General features: G+C 40.9%; 1 protein-coding gene across 1 annotated transcript in view; it reads left to right on the top strand.

Moving 5' to 3' along the window:
* Positions 1-14403: 14403 nt before the first annotated feature.
* LOC140999404 (chemokine-like protein TAFA-2) overlaps positions 14404-25783 on the top strand; it is a 35632-nt gene continuing 24252 nt past the window's right edge. The window contains exon 1 of the mRNA XM_073469770.1: positions 14404-14503. Within this exon, the coding sequence (XP_073325871.1) occupies positions 14404-14503 (100 nt within the window). The remainder of the gene's footprint in view (positions 14504-25783) is intronic.

A 25783-nucleotide genomic window follows, 5' to 3' on the forward strand; every position in this document is an offset into this window, starting at 1 on the left:
AAAAAAAATATATTTTTGACATGACATCAGAACATCTCCAGCTGTGTTTGTGTCAAACAAGGTATTTTAAGCCAATACATGATCTTTTCCTAACCCTAACCAAGTGTTTTTTTGGCATTAAAAACATCAAATTTAACATAAAGAAATGTAAAGTTGCACCATAAAGAATTGAAATGTTTCAACATATCCATGCAGAAACGTAAACATTTGCCAACATTTATTCAGGGGATTGGGTTAGAAAGAAACAAAGAGACATAATTTCACCCACCAGGAAAGCTAAACTCTCTGTTTGTCCGTCTGTCTGCCTCATATTCTTGCCAGCCCAGCTGCTGATCTGCCTGCCCCAGCGGCTGCAGTTCTCCATTATCATGTCTGGTGGAGAAGTCAATAGCTCATCCTGATCTTTTGGCAATAACTTGTGATGGGAGTTTTGGTGTGTGTGTGTGTGTGTGTGTGTGTGTGTGTGTGTGCGTGTGTGAGTGTGTGTGCCAGAACTCCACATCTGCCAGACTAACTGGCAGCGTACAGAGGGTCCTGCTGAGTCAAATTCACAATGACAGGATGTATTGTGGTTAAATGTTGATATGCTAACCTGTCTGTTCCCATATGAGCCTGTGCAGAATAGGAGTAATTTGGATGAATAAAAAAGCACAACGCTATCTATTTGTGCACACAAACTCACATCCGGTTAAAATATTGTAATTGGACGTGCTACTTTTATTTTTGGTCACTGCAGAGCCTGATAAATGATACGTGAGACAGTGGTTTTGCATGGCTCTGTGTGGATTTGCATGTGTGTGTGCGTTTGTAACTGGAGCCCATCTGTTGTTGTGTATGCTGATATGGCAACTGCATCTGTGGGGAGCTGACTAGCACATTAGGAGAGAACACACACAAACACACACTGAACCTGCACACACCGGACTGCTAACAGTTCATTTGACACTGTAATTACAGCCAGTGATCATGGATCAATTCATCAGAGCTCCTCCTCAGGGCGTCCACTGACCTCCAACAATATCACCAAGAGACGGAAGGAGGAGGAGATGAGCGATGAAGGCTGGAGGGGGAAAAGAAGCTGGGCGGAGGGATGGAGGAAAGAAGGAAAAAATAATGGGCTGTGAGCAAACATGGGAGAAAGTGGATGGAGAGTGATATAGAGATTGGCAGGGTACATGTTTATGGGCCTGGAGGTGTGTTTGTTGGATTGATTCATTCATGAGTCTGTCCGAGTGTGTGTGTATGTGTGTCTTTGCAGCATGTCCAGGCAGTTCACCTTCCACCACAGTCCCATCTATTGACCTTAGCTGCTGCTTCATTGTTGCATCATTAAGATGAGTTATACACCATTACTGCTCTGCTGCTATCTGTGGCTGCTGGTTGGCAAACACAGCACACACAATGAGCACACACCAAATCGTTGCAACCTGTATGAAAACAGCATGCATAAGTTATGTACACCAGGCTGTGAGGTGAAATAGGAATGCAACAAGGAACGATCCGAGGAGGAGAAACGGAGGGTGAAGTTTGTACTTCGTTGTCTTTGTTGTTGTTCGTTATCGAGAAATGTAGCGAGTGTGCCTGCAAGTCTTCAATTTAATCCACCAGTAGAGCTAAATAGATGCATCCACACAAACACACACATAACCCCACTAACAAGCACCTAAGATCCTGAGTTACTGATATCATCTCTTGGTTATGAAGCTCCATAGCGACAAATAATTTTACAGATAATTTTGAATTCTGTTTGTTTTAATTGTTTGAAATTTAAAGAACTATTATGTTTTTTACTCTTCTAGTGCATGTAAAAGATCTTGAGAGTTAAAAAGCCCAAAGTCAACACCAACGCAAGCTCCTCTCTCCAACAGAAAACACTGCTCCTGAAACGCCTCTTCAGTAGTCCTGCCTTTATTGTCATGACTTTGTGACATCACACTACATCACTTTATTAAACATTTGCTTAATTTCAGCCTGGCAGCTAGTTAATAGTTTAGCATAGCAGCTCTGTTGTTGTTTGTAGTGATGGGTCAGGCATTTGTGAGCTGACCAATCACAGCAGCATGTGGGAGGAGGGGCCTTAAAGAGACAGGAGCTAAAACAGAGTGTCTCAGACAGAGGGGGAATACAGAGCTGCAGCACTGGACATTATGAGAAAACTGATGTGTATTTTGAGCATGAAAGCATGTAAACCTATTCTAGTAGTAACCTAAAATAAAATAATGTACCTAGAAAATGAGCATGATATGTCTCCTTTAACACATTCGGACAGTTCGGCTTTAACCAGAAGCAGTTTTGTATCGATTTGTTTTCAATGCAATCATTAAATGTAATTTCTGTTGTCATGCCAATACACCAAGGGTTATGTAACTATAGAAACAGTGACCTCACGCTAACAGATAAATATTGACAACATCTTCTCTGCAGTATTTCCAGCTTATTATTTGTCCTAAAGCCTCCAGTGTGTTGTTTTTATCGGGTGGCTCCGATACCAGACGTGCACAGACCAAATGTGCTCTTGATAAACTCCAGGCCTAATTCAGGAAAACCGAAATACAGACTTTGTTTCAGCTCGTTTTTTGAGTCATGATTTATATTCTATGCAGGAATCAGCATCTGTTATCACAAATGATCCACTGCTGCTCATTTTGTAGCATTTACACACTGAAACATAAACATATGAAGTTGTATGAATTTTAAAAACACAGCTAAAAGGTTCGTCCGTGGTGCTGCATATTTTTAGGGCCCGTTAGCAAAACTATTTTTGAGTAATGGTGCATTTGGCTTTGTGTGAGTGTGTGTCAGCCTCAGTCTGATACACATGGGCCTACTGGGACCACCCAAGCAGATGCTTCATTTACAAAATTATGCATTTAGGGCAGAGAAATAGGTCTGAACCAGGGGAGTTTAGGAGAGTCTACAGAATGAGACCAGAGAGGACTGAAGTCATCAGTGAAACGTCCTGTTGTGATCTTTGCGCTGGAGGAAAAAAGACAGGAAGAGAGAGAAGCTGCACTGATGCCCTTTTAGCATCTCTCAGGCTCTTTAAGTATTCATTAAACTGAGGCAGAAGTTTCTGAGGGCAGCTTGGACACTAATCATTCCCTCCTGACTCTCATCTACTCACATCACTGATCATCATCATCTCTCTCTCTCCCCTCTGCCCACACATTTCACTCTAAAATGAAAAAAACACAACAACAGGGAAAGTGGATTGTTGACTCCCCTATTATATTTTCACCCTGCTGCATCGCTTTCTCTGTCTCCACCACATTTTTTCCCTACATAAACCAGCAGAGTTGGCAGTCTTCCACTGACACACATGGATGAATCCAGCTCTGGATGAAGTTTTTCACACTCAGATTGAACATTCTTGAGGTTCCCAACTGGCAGCAGCTACTCTTTTAACCCAACATGACTGATTTTAAGCAAAATGTTGCGTGTGAAGCTGCCGCACAGTGACTGCTCACTATGTGCTTTTAAGTGTGTTTTCCTCAGTGGCAGGTGTTGGTTTCAGAGGCCTCTTAGAGGCTGTGGTCCTTATAGGCCACTTAAATAGTTGTCTCCAGTGAATAGCATGAGAGGTTTCCTCTAAGCAGCATTTTTGTGTGTTTAATCATTTTCTTCAAAAATCACACGTTTCTTGTCTAGTCATACCTCAGTCAAATATAAATGCAAACGGGAATAACTTACTTACTCGATGGCAACATCATACCTCATTTTTACAAAACTCGACAAGCATGATCACAACATACTCATTACTGATGGAAATAAGAAACAACAAAGGCAAAGAAGACAAACATTTTGTTTGTTTTTATCTATAAAGAGTGTCCCAGAACAGGCACAGTAATACTAACATGCCAAATGACAGCATTTCTGAGTAGCTGTTTTTGAACTCAAAGTAACTGAGACATGTAGTGACAACGTTATAAGGGAATTATAACAATCGAGTAAACCGTTTATTAGGTGATTATAGTTTTGACCAATTTAACCCTTTGAACCTGGGGCTCAAACAAGCTCAGGACACCGCGGCTCGTGTCCTGTGGGAAACAAAACCACATGCACAACATAACTGCAGTTACTTACAAAATGTAGGTATGTTACTTTGTAACTAAAGTTACATAACTGATGTACATCTCAATGTTCTCTTAATCCTAAGTAAGATCAAGTAGCTTTAGTACCTAAACCCAACCAAACCATATGACGAACATAAGGTACGCCGAGTACTGGTACACTGCAAACATCATTTAGTTTTGGGAACGGTGACATATGTCGTTTTGAGAGTCTCTGGCAATCAACCTATTCAATCGTTTAGGTATGAGGATATGTTTTTTAGGAAATTTAGGACTTTCAGCATCCACTTAACATGAATTTATCTTCACTTTTTATGTGTATGAATGTGTACTGTTTTGCTTGTTAGTGTGTACAGTATTGTGTCTCTCCAGTTTCATGTAGTTATTTGGAATGTTTACTTTCAGTTATGAAAGTTGATGTTTGTTATATATCTGGATTTCATGTGGGGATTGTGAGTGGTTGCAGGCTTGCAGCTAACTCTATGTTTTAAAGGGTTACTTCAGATTCACTACAGTCAGACTACAACACAAACAAACCAATTGGCAGAGGTAGCGGTAGACCAGCAGCTCACATGTTCTGCAAAGTAAAATAACTGTTTTTGGCAAAGGAGTCTGGGGGCTTTGGAGAGAGATATAGCAGCTTTAGCTCCCCATCGGAGAGGGCAGTCGGATGGTGAAGTAAAGTAGTGAGTATAGACCTAAAAAACATTTTGCTGCTGCCCTCCACATCAGTAGCTTAGCTTTCTACACTGGCACTAGTGCTGCTTCTTAAAACTGGGGGCGTCCCGACCGCCATCTACTTTCAGTAATGAACTGACCATTGGCTACTTCAAAAAACTAAAACATATAATCATAAGTTTCTAGAGCCAAAGGATATTCAATTAAAAACGATATAAAGGAGTGGAAAAAAAGCAAATCCTTACATTTGAGAAGCTGGGACCAGAGAAGATTTGGTGTTTTTGCTTGTTCCAACTGTAATATAAGCCTACATGTTGAGTAAGTGATGGACAAAACATTCCTGTCAATAACATGAAGACATTAATAAGTAATACAAGAGGAAGAAAGGGAGAGAGAGACAGAAATGGAAGGGGAGGAGAGGAGAGGAGAGGAGAGACACAATCTAAATATACCAGCTGAGGGCAGTGGAGAGGAGAAAAAGTGTCGCTCCACTGAAAACCACAGTGTGATGAAAAATTAAGTTAGGAGGCACAGGAGAGAGGAGAGCACAGACAGAGAAAGAGAGAGGATGTGAAGGAGAGGGGGGGAGAAAGTGCTTTTACTGCCGGTCACTTTCACATGTCTGTCTGGGAGATGGACGGATGAAATCAGACTCCTATTAAAGTGCGCTGGAAAAGCAGAAGCTGCACTCTTCCTGCACCAGCTGCACCCTTGTTCAGCCTCTGGTGCCTTCACAGTCCAGGTAGTTATCCTAAAATGTCTGGGGCTCAGTAGTTCCTTATTGTTTTATACCGGTTTGATGAGACTCTTACGGAACTGCCTCTCTCTCTAATGGTGCTTGTTCAGCTCCATCGTCAGCTCTTTGGTATAAAACTCTGCTTAACTTTTATCTGTTTTTCTTACTCTGCTGAACAACCACTACATTTGTCAACAAAGGCTCATAGTGTTGGATGGATTTCCACTTAACTTGCACTTAAATAATCCCACAAAAGTCAAAAAGCCTGGATTGAAATTGAATTAAAGAAGCCATTTCTTCCCCCTGGATTATTTTTTTCTACCCGTGCTCTCCCATGCATGACGCTATCGTCTCTCCAGGACCGCACAGCGCAGGCCATTTGCATTTCGCTTTAATATATTTCCTAAATTCCAATGCTTCAAGAGATCCCCCACTTTGCATTTGTTTATTTAGTTCAAAGTGTTTTTTTTCTGTTATTGCCCAAGACCCTCGCAGAAAATTGAAGTGTAGTCAAAATGTGATGGATAAATATGAAAGTAGTGTGCTGCGTATTCTATAGAGAGAGGGACTTTGATGTTATTTTTGCAGTGTTAAGCCAGCTCGTAGCGATGGTGTAGCCCGTGCCTGTAGGTGAGGGCTGGCAATTCCTTTTTTCTTTTACTGTCTGATGCTGTTGGACTTGTGGGTGATAGAAAGGCTCAGACAACATAACTGCATTTACCACCTGGATCTGCACTGTCAGCAGACACTCTGCGGCGGTGTGTTGTCTTTCTATGTGTGTGTATGTGGCTTTGTTTGCGTTTGACCCGAGGATGTTTTAGGGGCGGCCGTGTCGTGCGTGGACGATGGATTTGTGGTGACATCAGGATTGTAGCTTGCGGTGCAACGAGCTCTCCAGGTTAGCACAGCGAGCGAGTGGCGGACAGGGACAGAGCAAAAGAGAGAGAGGGGATGGAGATGGATGGGGTGCGACACCTTTGGGTTGAATCAAGGTTTCGGGATGTGTTGGGTACACACATGTAGCGGCAGCAGGCAAAAGCTGATTTGAAAGATGGGGATGTCAAGTCTGTGATGTGCACTCTGCTGGAGTCATAGAGGACAGTTAACTAGTGAAAGAAGGATAAGAGGCGGAGGAACGGAGGAGGAAAGGGCTAAAAGCTCCCACTCCTCATTTTTACTCCCCGTTCTTTCCATTTTTCTCCAACACACACACACACACACGCACACACACACACACACACACACACACACACACACACAGTTGAGATTCCTGTTAAATTGGAAGCTTAATTTGAAGCTGCAGGCTTTCTCCACAGGTCACATGGAGTGAATTTATCCACAAAGGCCAAAGTTGGGTTTTCATTAATGAAACACACATGAAACACACACTCATGTATACGCACACACACGCTTCTGGCAGGATCAGGGAGGCCTAATCAAGCTGAAATTTCCCGAGGTTCCCATTAGGTTTGGAGAGTCGCAGTCCTAACTCCAGCTACAAAACAAACCCTTCCATTAAGTCACAAGGACACACAGATTTCCTCTGACAAGTCATCGTAGTTTTGTGTTCCATCCATTCACATTCGTCTTCTGCTGTGTGCTGACAGAGCCGTGACACACTTATTGTACCACTGCAGAAATTTAGTACAACCTTTTATGGCTTATTTTATTCTAGTCTATAGTAGTAGTAATAGTGTCAAGGTTTTGACCTTAAAAACATTTTCTCTTAGGAACAACTAGGTTATGTTTCCACTTATTATTTTCTATTTCACCTTCATTCAACCAGAAAGTCCCATTGAGATCTCTTTCACAAGAGGGACCTTGCCATGGTAGCAGCCACACAAAATCACAACATACTGGAGTACAACTCAAAATATAAAACATGATAAAAATCCTCAATAAAAAAGATTTAAGTTTGCTTCAAAACTTTGACAAATGAAGAATGGTGCATCGGCATTTTAACAAGACTAGACTGCAGCCATGCTAGCAGCTGTGTGAGGCTGTGGGTAAGATGCCAGGTATGCTGTGATTTTCAGAAAGCCAATTATCAGACATTTACACCCACTTCACAATATGATTGGTCAGCTGTGTGGAGGTGATAAGGATTCAGGGTTTGAACTTCTCTTTCTAGCTCTCTTTTTTCATTCTTCACACAACTATTTCTGTGCAGACAGTATGAATGTGTTCCACGAGAGACTGTACACTGAAAATATGCACCATTAAGATTCTGTCTTAACTGTTGGCATGGACGCTACATAAATCCGATATGATCCGATAAGAAGTGGGTTTGCATGCCCAAAGAATTTCATCAGAATTTAACTTTCTGAAATGCGCCACAGTGGTTCTGCTCACTGTGAAGCGTCTAATCTGCCAGATATACCACAGATATAACAAGAACAATATGGTTTTTTTTTTCAAACTTTATATTATCATTTCGTTTGTTCATCTTTTCCAAATCTTGTTTGACCAAATTGTTTCGAGCCTTTCAACCATTGAGGCGTTCAACAATCCTTAAATCTTTTAAGATCTCCAACAAAAAAGTTGTACCAGACACAGACCAGTTCTGTTTTGCCACCGCCATGTTTCTGCCACTGCTGTAACGAATGAAGCCTAATGTTAGCTGCAAGTGAGGTGAACATGCATTTACTTCAGCCAGAAATGCAGTATCTGATTGAAATTAATTTAGATCAGGCTGTTAATCATATGAGGCATTTTTACTCTGACGAGGTTGTTGTTCTGATAGAATAATAGGGTACATGTAAATGCAGCTGGTGTTTATTGTGTCTCCTTCCTCTTATGATGGCCAACTTTTCACTTCGCCCTCCAGCATCACCGGTTGGACAACAACTGTACCAACTAGTTCTAGTTCCTGCCATTAGAAACAGCTGTGTTCGGAGCGAAATGCTAAAGTCAGGAGGCTAACATGCTCTCAGTGACAATGCTAACATGCTGATGTTTGGCAGGTTTACATCTATGTTAATAGTTTAGCACTCTATCATTTGGTAATTAGATATAAACACAAGGTACAGCTAATGAAAATGTCATTAATTTGTTGCATATATAAACCCTTGCAGTGTTGGACATTGTACCAAAATTAATGGCACTTATTTCACTCAAAGTCACAAATGTCAAACTCATGGGGGCGCCAGGATGAATATTACAGTCATTAGGATACATTGTATCGATGCCAAAGATAGTTCAGTCCAGGCCAAAGTGGTAGACTGACTGACAGCCTGATACAGCCTAAAGTGTAGCCACAAAACAAATCAGCGTAAGTCAGCAGAGTGTTTTTTCTTGGTTCAGAATGAGCAGTTGGAAGTTTTTTCTCCAGCACTTTCACATAATATGATCTAATAACTGTTTAAGAAAAAGTAACGTAACAGTTTAGGGGGGAAAAAAAAAAATTCATAAATTGGAAAAGTAGTGAATACCAGTAGTAGTAGAAATACCAGTTATCCTGTCAAATTACTCAACACAGCCACACACTAATGTGCCAGCAAAATAATTACTGGAGTCATGATACCAACAGACATGTGGTCCAAATAGTCCCTTCATGGCTTTACTGGGATCCTTTTGTTCCTTCCCTCTCCTTCATCCTCGTACTGTTATCTTTTGTTCTTCGCTTCTATGCACTCGTCTCCTTACCTTTCATCTTTCCTTTCTATCATCTCTGTGTCCTTTCCGTTCCTCTTTGCTGCCTCTTGACAATATCAGACAATATCTTCCATTTTCTTTTGATACTGTGACTTTGAATAGCACAGCAAGCTACTGTCAGTATCCTGATGACCTTAGCCATGGTAGCACTCCACAGGAGGCAGAGATAGTCATTTCTCTGTTAAATTCTCAGGATGAATAAGATCCATATCAATTGTTCCCAATTCATAGTCATACAAATGCTGTAAGTTATCATTGTGTCAGGGAGGGAATGCACACCGTATTAAGACAGAGAAACAAACACAAACAACCCAGCCAGGGATCACCGTTGGGTGCTAGGCCACACCTTCTGGAGGAATAAACACCCGGAGTCACATCGGATTTTGCTCTGTTTCAGAGGTGTTTACCAACAAGGGGAGAGCTCAGAGATGACTTTTTAACTTTTGGGATCGAAGTAGATTTATCTTCACTGCTGTTTATCAACCTGCAGCAGCGATTCGTGGAGGTGACCTCCATTGTGGGAGGTTTATGTACTGTAATCTTGACCTGAGCTGGAGGGGATGTATTCTTTACTTCACAAACAAAAACAACAGAGAGTAGAGGGGAAAAGAAGAGAGAAAAGCGGAGTCTCTGGTTAGTGCTGAGTTTAGTGATCGACCTAAACGCAAATACACAGATAAACACCTCCTCTGTGTGTTGTTGCTTGCTAGCTTACGGCTCGTGTACTGGAAGTAATCTGGTTGTTTAGGGTGAAAAAACATTCCTGCGAGTAACAGGAATAAACACAAATTATCAGACTAGCCTCACTGGTGGTGAACACCATTAAGCAACCACCATTGTCGATGAAAATCTACCTGACATGACTCAGGCACACAAGGACGTAGTTATGTTTTAGTTTTATTTGTTTAGTCACATTCGCAGACTTTCTTTCTCACTTTCTAAATGTTACCTTGAGTAAACTCGAGGATTTCTCTGGGTTTGAACATTGTTGAAAACATCTGTAATAAGTATACAATTCAACAAAATATATAACAAAGCTCTAGTCATTTTCAGACATTTTAATACAGAATTCTTTAAACCATTTCTCAATATTAAAAAAAAACAAAAACTGTTTTTCTGGACTACAAATATTGCTGTGGCACTACATATTTTCTGTTAGCAAAAATCACTTCACATTAATTGCTGCAGTAACTGATGTAGAGAGTACAGGCATCCAATTTTCCAAATGGCAGATATCTCAGGGAATGGAAAATCCTTGAATATTAATGCATTTCCACTACGTTTTTCTCTGCGACCGTTGGGAGATCGACCAGAGCTCATATGCCCGTGAGATGTCTGTCCAGCTTTAGCTAAGATGCATACAAACACACGTGCCCACGTGCACACGCACACAAGTACAGACTGGAGATATAGAGGGGAAGCTGATCAGCCGTGTGGAGCGGGGAGGGCATTCCAATGGGACTAATTAAAGGGATGGAACAGACTGCAGAACTCATTGGAGACCACCATTCTTTCTCCAACTCTATCTATTTCTCCTCTCGCTCCTTCTTTCTCTTTTGCTCCTCTGTGTTCAGTTAATGAAAGCTACATCATCCAGGGTTAGAGGATCCAATGCTGCTTTCTTACCATTAGTCATAGCGGCGGATATGATCAGAGGAGACTGTGAACCAGGAAACATTTTCAATATGGAACAATATGCAGATGTAAACAAGTGTCAAATGTTTACAAGCAGTTACCATACAATCAGAAAGTTAACTAACTCTTTAAGTCAGAACATGCAGTCCTTTGTCTTATCAATGCATAAAACCTGCTGTTCTGATTTTGTATATGAGTGTGTGTGTGTGTGTACACATGAGTCACCATTGGCTGCTGCTGAGTTTGATACTGATGGAGAGTCAAGCTGTTTAGATGCTATTGATCAGAACCCCGTGTTCCTGAGCAGTCAGACACACACACACCACACACGCATACACACACACACCACACACGCATACACACACACACACACACACACACACGCACACAAACACAAAGAGCTTCCTCCTCTCTCTCTCTCTCTCTTTTCGTGCTCCTTTCTAAATCCATTTCTATATCACACACCCACTCATTCTGCGGCAGACAGACCAAACAACCAGCCAAAATGAAGTGGCACTGCATCATCACAAACACTGCTGTGTGTCTAAATGAGCTGGAGAGGAAGCAGGCAGCGTCCCTGCTTTGTTTCCTAATTATTTACTACAAGCATAGCATAGGTGTGGACAGGCGGAAGGAGGAGGGAGGTAGACCAAAGGAGACAAGAAGAGATGAATGGGAGTAAAGACGAAAAGCGACAATATATCGTATATGTGTATGATTCTATGTGTGTGTGTGTGTGTGTGTGATGCCCTCTAACCAGAGAAAGCCTTGGCTCAGCCTGTCTGGCTTTGCAGCTTCTCACAGCTCTAGAAATGCCTGGCTGCATAGCCAGATGACTCACATACCCAGCTCAGAACTCAAGCCAGAGCTTAACACAAACACACACACACACACACACACACACACACACACACATACAAACACACACCACACACACGGACGGACGTTCGCACGGACGCAGATATATGCCCAAATAAACACATCAGCACATACAGACCCAACCAGGTGTGTGTGTATAATCTGATCTTCACTGAGCTAATCTGCACAGACTGTCACACAAACCTTGAAAGTTTGGTTTGTTTTACTTACATCATCACATATCTGCTCAGAAGTATTTCACAAGATTCTTTCATTTTTCTCTGCAACACATTTGCTGGCTTACTAGAAAAGTGAATCAACTTCCATGGAAAGAGAGTAACTCAGCACTTAATCCACTGATTCAGTAGATTGTATGCACAGACATATTTTTGTTCCCAGTCTACAGTTTGTTGTAATTTTGGTCTTATTTCCCCACTTGCAAACCAAGTTTTCCCCAAACACTATTTTGCAGGGCACTGTTGCTACATCCTGGGTTGAGCACCGCTGTAGACAATTGTGATTGGTTTAAAGACAAACAAACCCTTTTCCCCCTTTACCAGGAAGAGAATTGGTGCAGCCAGACCCTTCTCCTGCGCTGACACAGTGCTGTGGAGATTGAGACTAAAAATGGTCAAAGAGGGGGAGGGTGGGTGAAGATGAGGCAAGCCGAATGAAGCTTGGTGTCATGCCCCAGTTGGCTGGAAGCTACCGAGCTAGCTCAGGTTAACAAGCTAGCTGTGTTCACACATAGAGACCTTTCACCTTGCGTTATTTGCCCCAAACAGCAGTAAATTTCCACTTTATTCAGCAACTCAAATACGAGAGAATAACAGTAAATTACAGTGTATTTTGGCAGGACGGACAGGTTGAGAAATGAGAATGATGATAAATCTCCTTTTTAATCCCAAAAGTTTGAAAAACAAACTTGCTATAAAGGCCAAGCTATACTAGACTATACAGACCAAAAACAATTCTTTGTACCAGGCTGTATACGTAGTTGTTTCTGCTGTAAAGTTGGACATTATAACATGGGGTCTTAAGAGGACTGACTCGCTTCAAAATCCAGCCTCAAGCGGCCATTCGAGGAACTGATGTGTTTGGTACTCCCACATTGACTTCATTTTTCAGCTGACAAAGTTGAAAACAAAAAAACAACATCATGTTTACTCCAATCTGCATATAAACTACCCTGTCAAGAAATATAAAGACAAAAAAATCCACTCGTGGAGACTGTGCAAATGAAAGTATTAGTCATAGTTTATAAAATTGTGTTTGGGGCCACTTCCTGTTTATTTTAATGGCAACATGGTGTGTTCAAGGTAAAATGGGCTGTTCAGTTTCTCTGCATGTTGTATCTAAGTCTCATATGTTTGCTTCTGCTTGGCTTGCCTCCTGCAGTTATTTATTCACTCACTGACAAACGTGTGTATACAATCCTACTTACAAAAAACAAGTTTCCCTGGTGGAGAAACAGAGTTTGTTTGCCTGTTGTGGAAGTTTCTGTGCTGCGCAGTGCTCAAAATATTAAATGCTTTCATCATATGCATTCCTGTAAACCCCTGTTAGCAGTTGGACAGAAGACACACAACAAGGGCTTTTACGTATGTGTTTTCAGTGTTTATCCATCACTGTTTACATCCTGACCAGAATAATAACTTAGAAAACTAGGTTGTTGATTAATAAAAGAAACACATTTCTTGGTTGTTCTTGTTTTATATTAGACTGCTTTTATGAGTTTTGTTTGTTGGAAAGTTTTCATTAAATGTTTTATTAGAGGGTTTATTGCCTTGTTTGTGAGTCTGTGTTTGCAAGTTCTCAACAGACATTTGTCAGACCTGAGTAGGCTGTTAAAGCTTTAGTTTGCATTACAATAGTCTTCACTGAGCACCAACAGATGCCATCTATTTGCACCCATCCAAATTTACAAACACATACACAGTATTTAATCTGTATTAACAGAACTTGTCTCATTAGTGCTTTTAACTTTGTTTTCCTTTTGGCTGCCAAAATGTGGAATTAAACCGTATTTGCTTATCAATAAGTATAGATAGTCTCTGAACTTCTGTCTTTCATTCCTTTGTTCCTCTCTCCCGTCTCTCCCTCTCTTTCTGTGTCACTCACCCCCTCTGTTTGAATGTATCTGCAGTAAACAATATTTGCAAAGCGCAAAGCGTCGTCCAAGTGATTCAAAATATGACTGTATAGAGTGTGATTTGCGACACGACGAATTAGACAATAAAGCATCATATGAAACGACAAACGTTTTTCTATTGTAACACGCTATATATCATCATATCGCACAGCCTTAAGCCAAAGTATCGGAAAAATTTTGACCTGATGATGGAGCTTGATGAAAAGTCAGGGATCACAAGAATTATCATGAACAAGAATGTCCTGCCCAAATTTCAAAGCTATCCATCCTAAAGATGTCACGATATTTCACTCAAAACCACAAATGTCAACCTGGCGGGGCCAGAGGAAAAGCTGTCATCTCACCAAGGTCATTAAGATTTATCTTATTGGGACCTTTGATGGATGTTTGTACAAAATGTTTTGGCAATCCATCTAATAGTTGATATCTCAATGTTGACCAAAGTGCCATCCTACTCTTGTCAAGACTATAAAGACAGTAAAGAGGATTTATGAATCTGCACTGACATGAAACCAACATTTGGAAAATGTAATACAACGTACAGTATATTCTGTTTCTTTTGTTCATGTCTGTGTATTCCCTAACGGAGTATGTGTGTTTTTGTTCCTCTCTCTGGCAGAATGCGGGAACGGGGCCCTTGCATTTGTGGAGTAGGTGTGTGGAGTCTGCTGCTGTCCCTCTGTCTGGCCTCCCTCACACATGCACACAGGAGCCACACAGGTAGGTCGATGTATGTGTTCATGTCCTTTCATGTGTGTGTGTGTGTGTGTGTGTGTGTGTACAGTACATAATCCTGTCACTTGGTCGGTGTCTGTGTGCTGCATTAATGGTATTGGATCTTTTGTGGATTACTACTGCAGGCAGCCTCTGCGGCCAATTTAGTTTTTACGTGTTGTAAAGTTGGAGTGAATAGGCTGTGTGCCTCCCGAGGGAATGCAGCGGTCAGATTCGCAATGAAATACAAGACCACAGAGGTTGGTTGCCAAGAAGAACATACAAAAAGTTCTTTATTAAAAGGAAGAGGAACACAAGTAATCCAGCGAGGTCTTCTCAGTTCAGGGGCTTTCACGTCTTTGCAGTCACATCAGAGTGGGGCGACTCTCCAAAATGCCTGTAGGTTACAGCACAGACAGCAAGCAGTGAGCCTTATGGATTAGAAATCCCTGGATGCGTGGTACCCCTCCCCTGTGAGCCAAGTGGCTGAGTCACTAGCATGATTGAGCCCTGAGGCCTCTCACTTCTTTTCAGTTCATTTCTCATGTGAAGGTTAGGTATCTTCGTCTATGTGGTACACAATGATCAGCTGTCTGTGACATGGAAAATTACCTCCCTCTAGGAAAAAAGGCTTTAATAGAGAGCACATCGCACCTGCTACTGTACCTGTGTGTGAATAAGAGCTTTTTATGTGCCTGAGGTCATGCTGATCACTTACCTACAGTCTGTGGGTGGAAATATGAATATGAACACCTCTCTGAATCTTTGTGAAGCTTTCAATGTTGAGATTTTGTTGAAAAGGTGTCAGAGAGCCAAAACTCAAAGATCATTTTATTAGCTGTAGTAGCTTCATGCATTTTTATCCCAGTACAACAAACCTAGAATAAATTCTGCCTTCATGAAACTTAAACTCAGTGTCCACTTCCTATATAAAATAAAGTCTATTTCTATAGTCTCTAAAGTCTATTTTTGACACTAACTTAGAGATGTGATCATCCCTTTTGCTCAAAAGGTAGAAAACCTACAACAACCAGAATTCACTGCGATGCACTGGACCAATAAACACTTCTGCTGATAGGTGACACACTGCTACTGTCATTTTTCTACAGCCAATACACTACACAAACACTATTTACTGCAGAATGATAAGTAAAAGCAAACATGTTTATAATGTTAATAAAATTATGTGAATAAAATAAAGTATTTTGTCCATCAATATTATGTCCCTGTGGGTGAATAGAATCAATCTATCTATGGATCAATAAAAACCCTATAAGTTAATGACAACAGAAATGCAGATCCAGATGTTGCAAGGTGACACTCTGCAAGTTTGAAAGTCTCTGTTGGTGCTACAGACATGATCAATAGGATAGCAAATTTTATCTGAAGACTGGTCCTCCAGACATTTGGAGCAAAAGGAAGACCAAACCAGGGACAAGGCGACTAATATGTTAAAAAACGGATCTGGCTGAAATGAATAAGTGACAATTACAAAATCACCTCAGGATGAAACTGGGAAGTGATGATAGTGGGTTTTGTCTTTGGTTTGACTGCATTTGAAAGGCTTGAAAATGTTACACTCTGCCTTTGGCTCTCATGTCATGATAAAATGGCATGCAGCAGCTGCCCTTCATCTGAACTGGTTGTCTTTGTTTGTCATTGTTGATATTGCGTGTCTGTCATCACTGATGCTAAAGATATTTATACTGCAGTCAGTGTATTGCATGTCTAAACATCTGCCTCATAGCGATGTTCCATTAGCGGAGGGCTGAAAGGGAAAATGATGGATGAGTGTGAGCGTTTTCTTTAACCCTTTCAAAAAAATAACCAAAAAAACTGCAGCACCTTTGACGGATCGACATCGGTCCTTTGGCCTTCTGTGTACTAATTAAAAAATTCTCATAATGTCAATACTTCTTGAAAACTACAAGGTTCCTTGGGTTTATTTGGGTGTTTGGTATGTGTGTGTCCTTGCTGGAATAGCTGGAGTACCTTTAACCATGGCTTTGTGTGTGTGTGTGTGTGTGTGTGTGTGTGTTGTCTCTGTTTGTGTGTAAGATTGACTCTGGCTGCAAGCCCTTCTCGACAAGGCAAGGGCAAACATTTTCATAAATGGGAGGTAGTGAAAAGACACGGAGATAGGACGCGGATGCTCTCTTATTGTGGAACATAACTGGGCTTCATTGAAGTACTGAGGTCTGCGCAAAGCAACGAAAACACTGAAAACACCGGCTGAGAGAGATGAACACCAAAGTCACAAGATTAGGTAAAAGTTTGGTGTTTGTGGCTTTGTATCGTTGATGATTCTGTTATTTTTATCATAATATCCCCCGAATTAGTGGCAGTAATGTTGGTGTTGGTATTTTAGCTTGACACAGTGGTATGAGTGTGTGTGGGGGGGCATGTGTACGGTCTATGTGCTCCTGTTAATGGGCGATTGATTGTGGAGTAAGTTGTAATTGGGGAGTTACAGCGTTATCCAGTTGCAGGTTGTCTGAGTGGAGAAAAAACGGACGAGTAATCAGATAATTACTGAATACAATCCCTTAGGTCACTTCAAGGTTGACGCTCTCACACATACACACCGTCTCTTTCTCTCACAGGCACACATGCACACACACATGAATGCTGGCATGTAAAATGAATTTGATTGAAATATTCCCGGGGTGTTGGAGTGGTCATCATGGTAACGTACTGCATGATGTCTACTGTAATTCTCGTCTTGTCCTTTTTATTCATACAAATTGACTGTATTTGTAGCAGAGGTTATACAAAAGATAGTAATTATGTGTTTTAGGGCTCATACAGGATAGTAGAATTCTTCACAGATGACTGACAAGAGACAGAAGTGAATTAAATAAAAATGGTTTTAAAAAAAAAGATAAAATTGATTAAAATGTCAAAACAAAGATTAAAATGACAAGGAAATTTAATGAAATAGATTTAAAAGTTCTAATAATAATAATAATAATAATAATAATAATAATAATAATAATAATAATAGACAGATAAAAGCTAAACTAAAAACTAGATAAAATTGATTAATAGACCAAACAATACAAATACATAAAGAAAAAATCAATAAGAGGGATAAAAAGAAATGCAATGATATTAAAAAACAGTAAAATCACTTGCTGTCTTGAGTCATGACAGTCATGAACATGACATGACATGAATAGTTTCACTGTATGCGCACCTTCCACAGTTTATACGACAGTACATATGGATACAGTCCATAGCTATATATATACAGTATATATATATGTAACCTGTATCTTTTGATCTTGCACATGGTCAAACTTTTATTATTCTTGCACAATAACTCCTAAAAAATATGTTTAAATTATGTATTTGTCTTCCAGCATTTTGCAGGCAAACAAATATTAAATCACAAAACCACGAATTGTCCCTAATCTTGAAAAAAAGGAAAGAAAAGGAAAAAAAAGGAAAGAAATCAAGATCTTATTTTTTGGCCATGTCTCCTAGCCTTAATGTGCGTATGTGTGTCAGTATGTGTGTATTCCTGCTCTTGCCACTAGCTCAGGAGGCATGTGCTGACAAGAGAGCTGTGGTGACCTCAGGAAGAAAGTGGAAGGGGCTGAGAAGTGGCAAAAGAAGTCTCAGCATGTGTGTATATATTTGTGTGCGAGTGCGTGTGAATGTGTGAGTAAATGTGTATGCGTGCCTGCCTGGCTTTTTATCTCTCAGGCCAGAGCAGAAAAAGATGTTTCTCCTTTGCCTCCGCTGCCTCTCCATCTGTTAAACCATCCATCCTGCTGTCTTTTTCTCTTATTCGCATGCTTTATTATACACATCAGTACAGCACTGTGTGAAAGTTACAGGCTTTATACCCTGACCACAGAGCTCTAACACTCTTAGTGGACTACAGATCTCCTGCAATGAAGACATCTTATTTGTCGAGAAAGTCGAGGCCTTGGTTAAATGTCTCAGTTGCTTTGCCAATAGTCTTGGAGAAACAGCTTGGCTTGGATTTTGAAGTAAAGCGGAACGGCGATTATGCTGATCCCTTCACCACACGCTGTCGAGTCATTGATTCTCAGTCTATAGGCTGCAATCTCCATACATCGCCACTGATTAGAGTCTACTAAGAGTGTAACTTATTCTGAAAGGCATTGTGTCTGCTAGGAAGGGGAAACAGAGACATAAGGACAAAGATGTACAGGGACGTTAAGATGCATGTGCTAAACCTCTGTCACACAAGCTCAGAGGGACATGTGCATTCAGTCAGGCCTGCAGTAAGAGCACACGGAGAGACACACACACACACACACAAACACATGCTCACACACCAACATGCATGCACACTGAAAGAGGCTCTGTAATGTGATGTGCAGAGACAGGCTGTCTGCCCTCCTTAGAGGCTGCTCCACAGTGAAGCTGCACTCCATGCTTGGCCTAGAACATGGCTCCATATGGCAAGTGAAAAATTCAAGCTGAAAATTACAAATGTGAAATTTTTCATGCTGACAAATAATAGACAGTGTAACAAGTGGACGGAGCTTTTTGGTGTGATAAAATGTGCCTTAAGCCTGCTTTCTTTCTGATGGCCAGCAGGGGGTGACTGCTCTGGTTTCAAACAGAAGTCAGATTTTGTGTAAGCTGATGAGAAAATTACCATACTTTTCTTTCGTAACAGTTTCCCATGGACTTTATGGTCCTAATTGTTCCGGCTGAGACACATATCCTGCGTGACCGTTGCTTGTAAGAACTTCTTGCTTTTCATTTTGGCCAGCCAGCGTGAGCAGCGTGTTTCATTTGAGGCTGCAGCGGGGCATTATCTAAAGATTCAGAGCTGTGCCAGTTTTTCCCGCGACACGCACTTTTCTCAGCACTTTTCTCTTTTGTAGGTTTTGGATGGTTAATCATTTTAATCAACTTAAACCTCCTCATCAGACTCTACTGCTAGCTACAGACCTGTAGCAAGGGATGGCTTAGCAAGTAGTTGACATTAGCCCAAAAAAGGGGTTAGGGATCAACCGATTTTTTAAAATTTGCTACTCTGGCTCTGATGTAGCTGCCTCTCTCTGTCTTTAGTCACCACTCTGCGATCTTGCTCAATGTCCCGCCCACAGGACTATCTGATTGGTTAAACATCAAGAATAGAGTAATATTAATGCCGCAGACACTCCAGTGAAAGAGCGGAGAAGGACATGAAGACAGCAGTTATTGCCAAAGTCACAGTCTTAATGTGTTTTTCTTTTCCCAGTTTCCCAGTTACACCACTAAAGATGCCTGAAGGCGCAGCCTACGGGATTTAACTCAATGGAGACGAGAGCAACTACTTTTAAATCAGTTGCTCTTCCCAGTAGGAGTAAAACACAGCACTCTTCACTACAAGTCTGTATCAATATTTAGGCAATTGTTACTTCAAAATGTAACAGCTGCATATTGGTGAATATTGTACACTTAAAGCCAGCATCAACACCTTTTAGTCTAGGCAGGTCATGACATGTTTAATGTTAATGCTTCTCATTATCAAATTACAGTTACATCACATTTTGTCATACTGGTTTCCACTGATGACATCATGATCTTTGTCCCTTTGCCTTCCAGCGCCCAGATACCTGTTAATTATGATCTGTCCATTTGTTCATCATTATGGGTGTTATATCGTCTCTGGCTTTCTCTCTACTCTGTTCTCCGGTTCAATTGGTGTTGACAAATTCCAAGGAACTACATTTGCATATACTAACCTTCGCCAATCAGTGTGTCCTTGGTAACGCATGTGTTGTTTTAACCATGATGTATTCCGTTATTAAGGTGCCAGGAGTGCTTTTGATAACTGGCCACAGGCACTCTGGCCTTTGTAGACGATCACAGGATAATCGTCTACGTTTATTTCTGCTCCGACATGATTCCATCACATATTCAAGGGATGTGCTGATGAGAAATACATTTTCTAATGTCTGTCAAGCAGACTGCCTGGTTGCTGAAATATTGAACAAGAGCTTCACAACGCAGCCAAAATGGCTTTTCTACCAGGGGGAAGTGTGTTTATAGCTGTTATTTTCCACCAAGTGCAGAAAATGAATATCTATGAAAGGAGAAAGGTGATGCCAGACAGCGAGATGCTCTCTGCTGGGAGGCAGAGTGATTCATAGCCCATGCCTGAAGAACCAGGTCGACAGATAAACAAAAGCGGACTGTGAGGGTGTGATTGGGTTACTAAGGATCAGCCGTGTGCTGTGAATACGACTGAACTATGTAAATGATCTTTTGTGTTTGGCACTTATGTGTGTGGTTTCAGGGCAGTGGTTCTAGATGGTTCATCCTATATGGAATATGATGGATGTTGGTATTAATGACTGTGCACAGAAGGATTAAAGATCATGTGTTTCATGTTTTATATATAAATGACTGTCGCACAAAAAATATTTTTTAGTGCACATTGTATATAAATGTAAAAAATAAAAAAATAAGGTTCACAAATGTTGGTCTGATACCCACAAATATTCCTTGTTTCAAATAAATGTAATAGAAAACCTCATATATATTTTTACTATGAAGCACCAAAATCAGGAAAAATATAGTTTTCACCTGTAGTAACTTAACAAAACTCCCAAAACAGCTGAAAGAGAACATGATGAAACAGTAAAATACAACAGATGTCTAAAGGTACAGTACATACAGGGATGCAGGAGAGAAACTAAAGAGATTTGGTTAGCCTGAGTCTTGCAATCACAACACATGCTTGTTTGAGGGGGAGATGGGGGTTGCCAACGGTCAGCCGTGGTTGCGATATGTAACTGCAGGGCTTCACGCTTTGACCCCGGTCCAGAGAGGGTCCCTGGCACGGCTCAACTCAGCGTGGTAAGACTGGTCATGGAAAAGCAAATCAGCGCGGCACCATTTGACTCGGCACGGCAAAAAGTGCAACTGGAAAAGCTCAAAAGGAATCAGTTGAGATATTTTTGTCTGGACCACAGTGATGGACCAACCAACTGACCGTCAGACACGCATAGCCATCCCTTGAGTAACAGCACTAAAAATGTGTTGTGGGAAAAATGTGAAATATTCTGTGATCCATGGTAACCTAAAGACAACCATGCACAGTGCGCTGTTGTATGAAAGTCTTGATGGACAGATTTGTATGTAAAGATACCATTCGCTCAAAGATACAGAAAGAAATGTAATCAGAAACCGAGCACTTGTTGTACCTAAGAAAGATCCTGGGGAAGATGCAGAAGAGATTCATGTGATGCACCCACACAGAGAGTTTAACCTTCAGAATTAATGATAAAAGCATTTACAGTAGGTGTCTGGGTGCTATGGTCACTGTCTGTGTTGGCACTAATTGGTGTAAATGGAAAGTTTCCTCTGGCTGCATGGTGAGATTACCTCATTGGGGCCCTCTCATTGAATTCATTAGTGCTAATCGTTACCTGTTAGCTCACCAGCCAACCCCACACTGACCCAGCCAGGTACATCTGTGTGGTTTCTTAAGCAAAACTAAAGCCTCTATTGACTCTCTGCCTGTGGTTAAGCCACTGTGTGCAACTCGAATGGTAACAACAGTCATGTGGATTAACATTTTGGCAAGAGAACTACAGGGAGACGTGTTTAAAATCGTAAAGACTAATTAGCCTTAATTGCAGTTTTTACAAGTCATAAAGTAATTCACTTTCCATTAAATCCATCTATCTTTTGGTCTCTGAGTTTTTAAGTCTTCCTCCCTCTCCTTCGCCGTTCCGCTACCACTCCATTCCTCTCTTTTGCCCTCTGTTTCATATTCTCTCTATCCTCCTCTTCCCAACTTTTACTTTATTTCACAGCTATTAAACCAGGAAATTTCAATCAGGTAGCACAGCGTGAATTTCTGCAGGGGCAGGAGAGAAAGAGTGAACTTTTATTTAATGCAGCCGTTCTCTCTTTTCTCCTCTCCACCTCCATCTCGTCTGTCTTTTCTTCCGCAGCTGAACTCAACCTTGGCTCTTTATAGTTTATGATTCAATTTCCAATTTGTCCTCCAGAAGTATTTGCCTGGTGGGCGGTGCAGTGGTTTTGTTCTTATGTGTTTGTACAATACTCGACTTTGGTATTCATAGAAACACAGTCTTACGGATACATGCATTTGAATTTCCAATTTTGTGTCTGCAATTCTGTAGGCTTTATTTTACATGAAAGTCACATTGAGATGGGGATCGCTCTTTCAAGTAAGCTCTTGGCAAGCGAGGAGAGATGCTCTGAAATATGTATAACCAATACATACCATTTCCTTTTATTAGAGTCAAGGATGACCAGAGGAGCTTAGTTTGGGACTTGAAGGTTGTTGGTTAATCGCACCCCTCAGACAGAAAACTATACATCGAAGAATAGAGTTATCCCCAGTCATCAAGGCATACAAGTACCTGCAAACTTGTGGGTTTTTTTTAATTGTGTAATTACTAGAATAACAAAAAAGTGAGAGCTTTTTTGTTTCACATTTACAGTCTTAGCTAGTACAAACTAATCAGTATTATCTAAGTTGAGTGAACTGTTACATGTCAGGAGTATGTGTATTATTTATGTGCCGTTATATTGTTGTCATTAATTCTTTATTGAGTTTCTGAATAACTTTTGCTTGCCTTCTTATTATATCCTGACCAATACTGGATTTCGATACTATCAATATTTGGGAGGGCAATCAAATCTAACAATAGCATTTTTAAAAACACAACAAATGAACAATCTTTATACGGATCCCTGATGGACAAACTACGCAATGTAAAAATTGTAAATTAACTCAAACTTAGTTTGAAACTGGGCGACGTGTAGGCTTACACCAATCCCACTAGTCAGCAATAAGATGATATTGGTCAATATTTCAGCCAAAATTTGACCAATTTATCAGTCTAGTTTTAATATGCCAATGCCCTTTTTGCTAGTATTGAAATAAAAGACATCCTTTGATTAAAAAAAAGCTGAATTATTATAAATATCTGTGATCTCTTTTGTTGCACAGACATGAGTAGGTGAGTACTACTCTTGATGCAGACAAAGAAGAAGAGGAAAAAAAAAAATTTGGAATAGATCCAGATATGTATTTTCGCCTGCGGTTGCCATTAAGATGTCTTATCTTAAACTGATATATTGTCTGAACTGATTATCCTGTCAAGGATTATGGGCCTGGATCTAATAAGGGAAAACAGTGCTCCATTCATTCCTATGAAAGCTGCTCAGTGGCGCATGAAGCCAAAAACTTCTTGGGTGTAAAATTACCCAGATTTTCACATTGCGGCTCATAGACAAGAAACATGGTCCACGCGAGTCCGCAAGTAAGCAACTGCCTGTCCCAGCTGGCACAGACGTGTTTCCCCAGTCAGCATACTCCACCTGCTCTCTTACACACAGGTAGAGGTAACAAATGTCCACAAAGGGGGGATATAGCGCTAATCAGAGAGTTACTATGACGGCAGTAGTTAACAAACATTGTGTCTGTGGTGGAATGTGTACTGCTTTGCCTACTGCACAATGGAGCAGAAGAAGACCTGCTGGAGCTGATGCATGCGGACATGTTAAGCTAGAGCTTCGTCAGATTGGTTAGCCATGGTTGTTTTTAATGGAGGTGAACCAAACATATGGGCTCAGCTTTCTCTTGTTGTTCCATGCTATGGTACCAGCAGGCTGCAATACTCAGACTGGGGAAAGTTATTTTGGGCCAGTGTACATGACATGGTTTATGTCAACTTGGCTTTAAAGCCCAGCGTTTTTCCTGAGCGCTTGGTTGTGGTGGACTGGAGCCTATCCCATCATGCTTTGGGAAAGTCCACTTTTTATATAGCCTGATCACAATCACTTAAAAATCAAAAATTTGCCTCAAGGAAATTTACAGTCTGTACAGCTGGTACAAGCTGGACCAGCCAATCTATTACACAACTAGAGAAATCTTGGTGTGTAATGTGGACTGTAAGGAGAAACAAGAGTGACAGAAAGCACTTTACAAAGATAATTTGTGGAGGTACTGTACATATTTCATCAAGTAAACTGTTGTTTATTATTTGTATATTTGAGAATTAGCATGAAAAAAAATGACTCCCAGAATGTCATCCTGTAATTTGCAGTCAAACAGTCACGCTCTCAGCATATTAAAACTGTCTTGCTTTGTCTCCTTTGGGTCCATTTGCCCCCCAGTTCCCTCCCCTTTCATTCTCTGTGTACACAGTTTCTGATTTACAGTCTCATGAGATTCTATAAATGACCAGATGCTTGGCAAGGAAACAAGAGTCTGGATGTTACCTTTTGAACCATTTAGATATTTGAGACAGGCTTTCAGGAGAGGCAGGAATCCATCCAACGCTTTTGTTCCTTGGCCATGTGTTTATTTGTACCCAAGAATGGTTTGGAAGGATTAGAGCTATTACACTGTGTATCACAACCCGACAATGTTCTTCACCAATAGCTTCTTCGGTTAGTGTTCATGGTTCCTGAATGCTGCCTGTCTTCAGTTGGCTGGATGTAGAATAGAATAGCCTCTTTCCAGAGTTTTCCCAGTAGAGCTGGCATGCTTGAAGCTATGTGAATAATGGATGGAACATGCTTACCCTATATAGAAGCTCCATATAGTATGTGGGCAGAGGAAGTGTAGCCATACTTTCCATTTTCCAAAACAATCATTCATTAAAAGCAGACCTTCAGAAGTGTTTCCATTAGGTTCATGCAACTATCATGGACCAACATGGTTAGCAGATGGCCACCAATGCAGGAGAAACACCGAATACACAGCTCAATGTAAACTTGGCACCGGTCTTGGTTGCTCCGATAAAAATATGATTGTGGAAATTTTTGTTATTTGGCTAAGCATTGTGAACAATCCCAGCGTCTCCAATGTAGCACATTTTTAGTGGATTAGCATGACCCTATTTTGGTCGTTCTAATGATAATGTTGATATAGTAAACAGTATGCATATGATCGTGCTTCTGTGTGCTTGCACTGTGGAGAGCAGCTTTAGTATTCTTTACAGCAGCTCCAGAGCCATGCACTGATGGATGGGGTGCTCTTTACTTTACTGATGTACTGTGATCAATGCTGATGCAAGGAAAGAGAGTGTGGGAGAGAGAGAGAAAGAGAGAGAGAGAGAGAGGGAGAGAGGTAATTTGCTGCCTCTGCAAATCTCTCTCTCTCACTGTCTCCCTCTCTCTCTCTCTCTCTCTCTCGATCTTTTTGCATTAATCCTCTCCTCTCTCTCGGTGAGTTTCCCACTCTGTTGATCCTGCCAGTATCTGCATATGCTGCACTCTCACCAACATCATCGCCTTAACAGATATGACACAGTGTTTCCTTGCATA

The sequence above is a fragment of the Pagrus major genome, chromosome 7, assembly GCF_040436345.1.
Source record: "Pagrus major chromosome 7, Pma_NU_1.0".
Taxonomy (NCBI): Eukaryota; Metazoa; Chordata; class Actinopteri; order Spariformes; family Sparidae; genus Pagrus; species Pagrus major.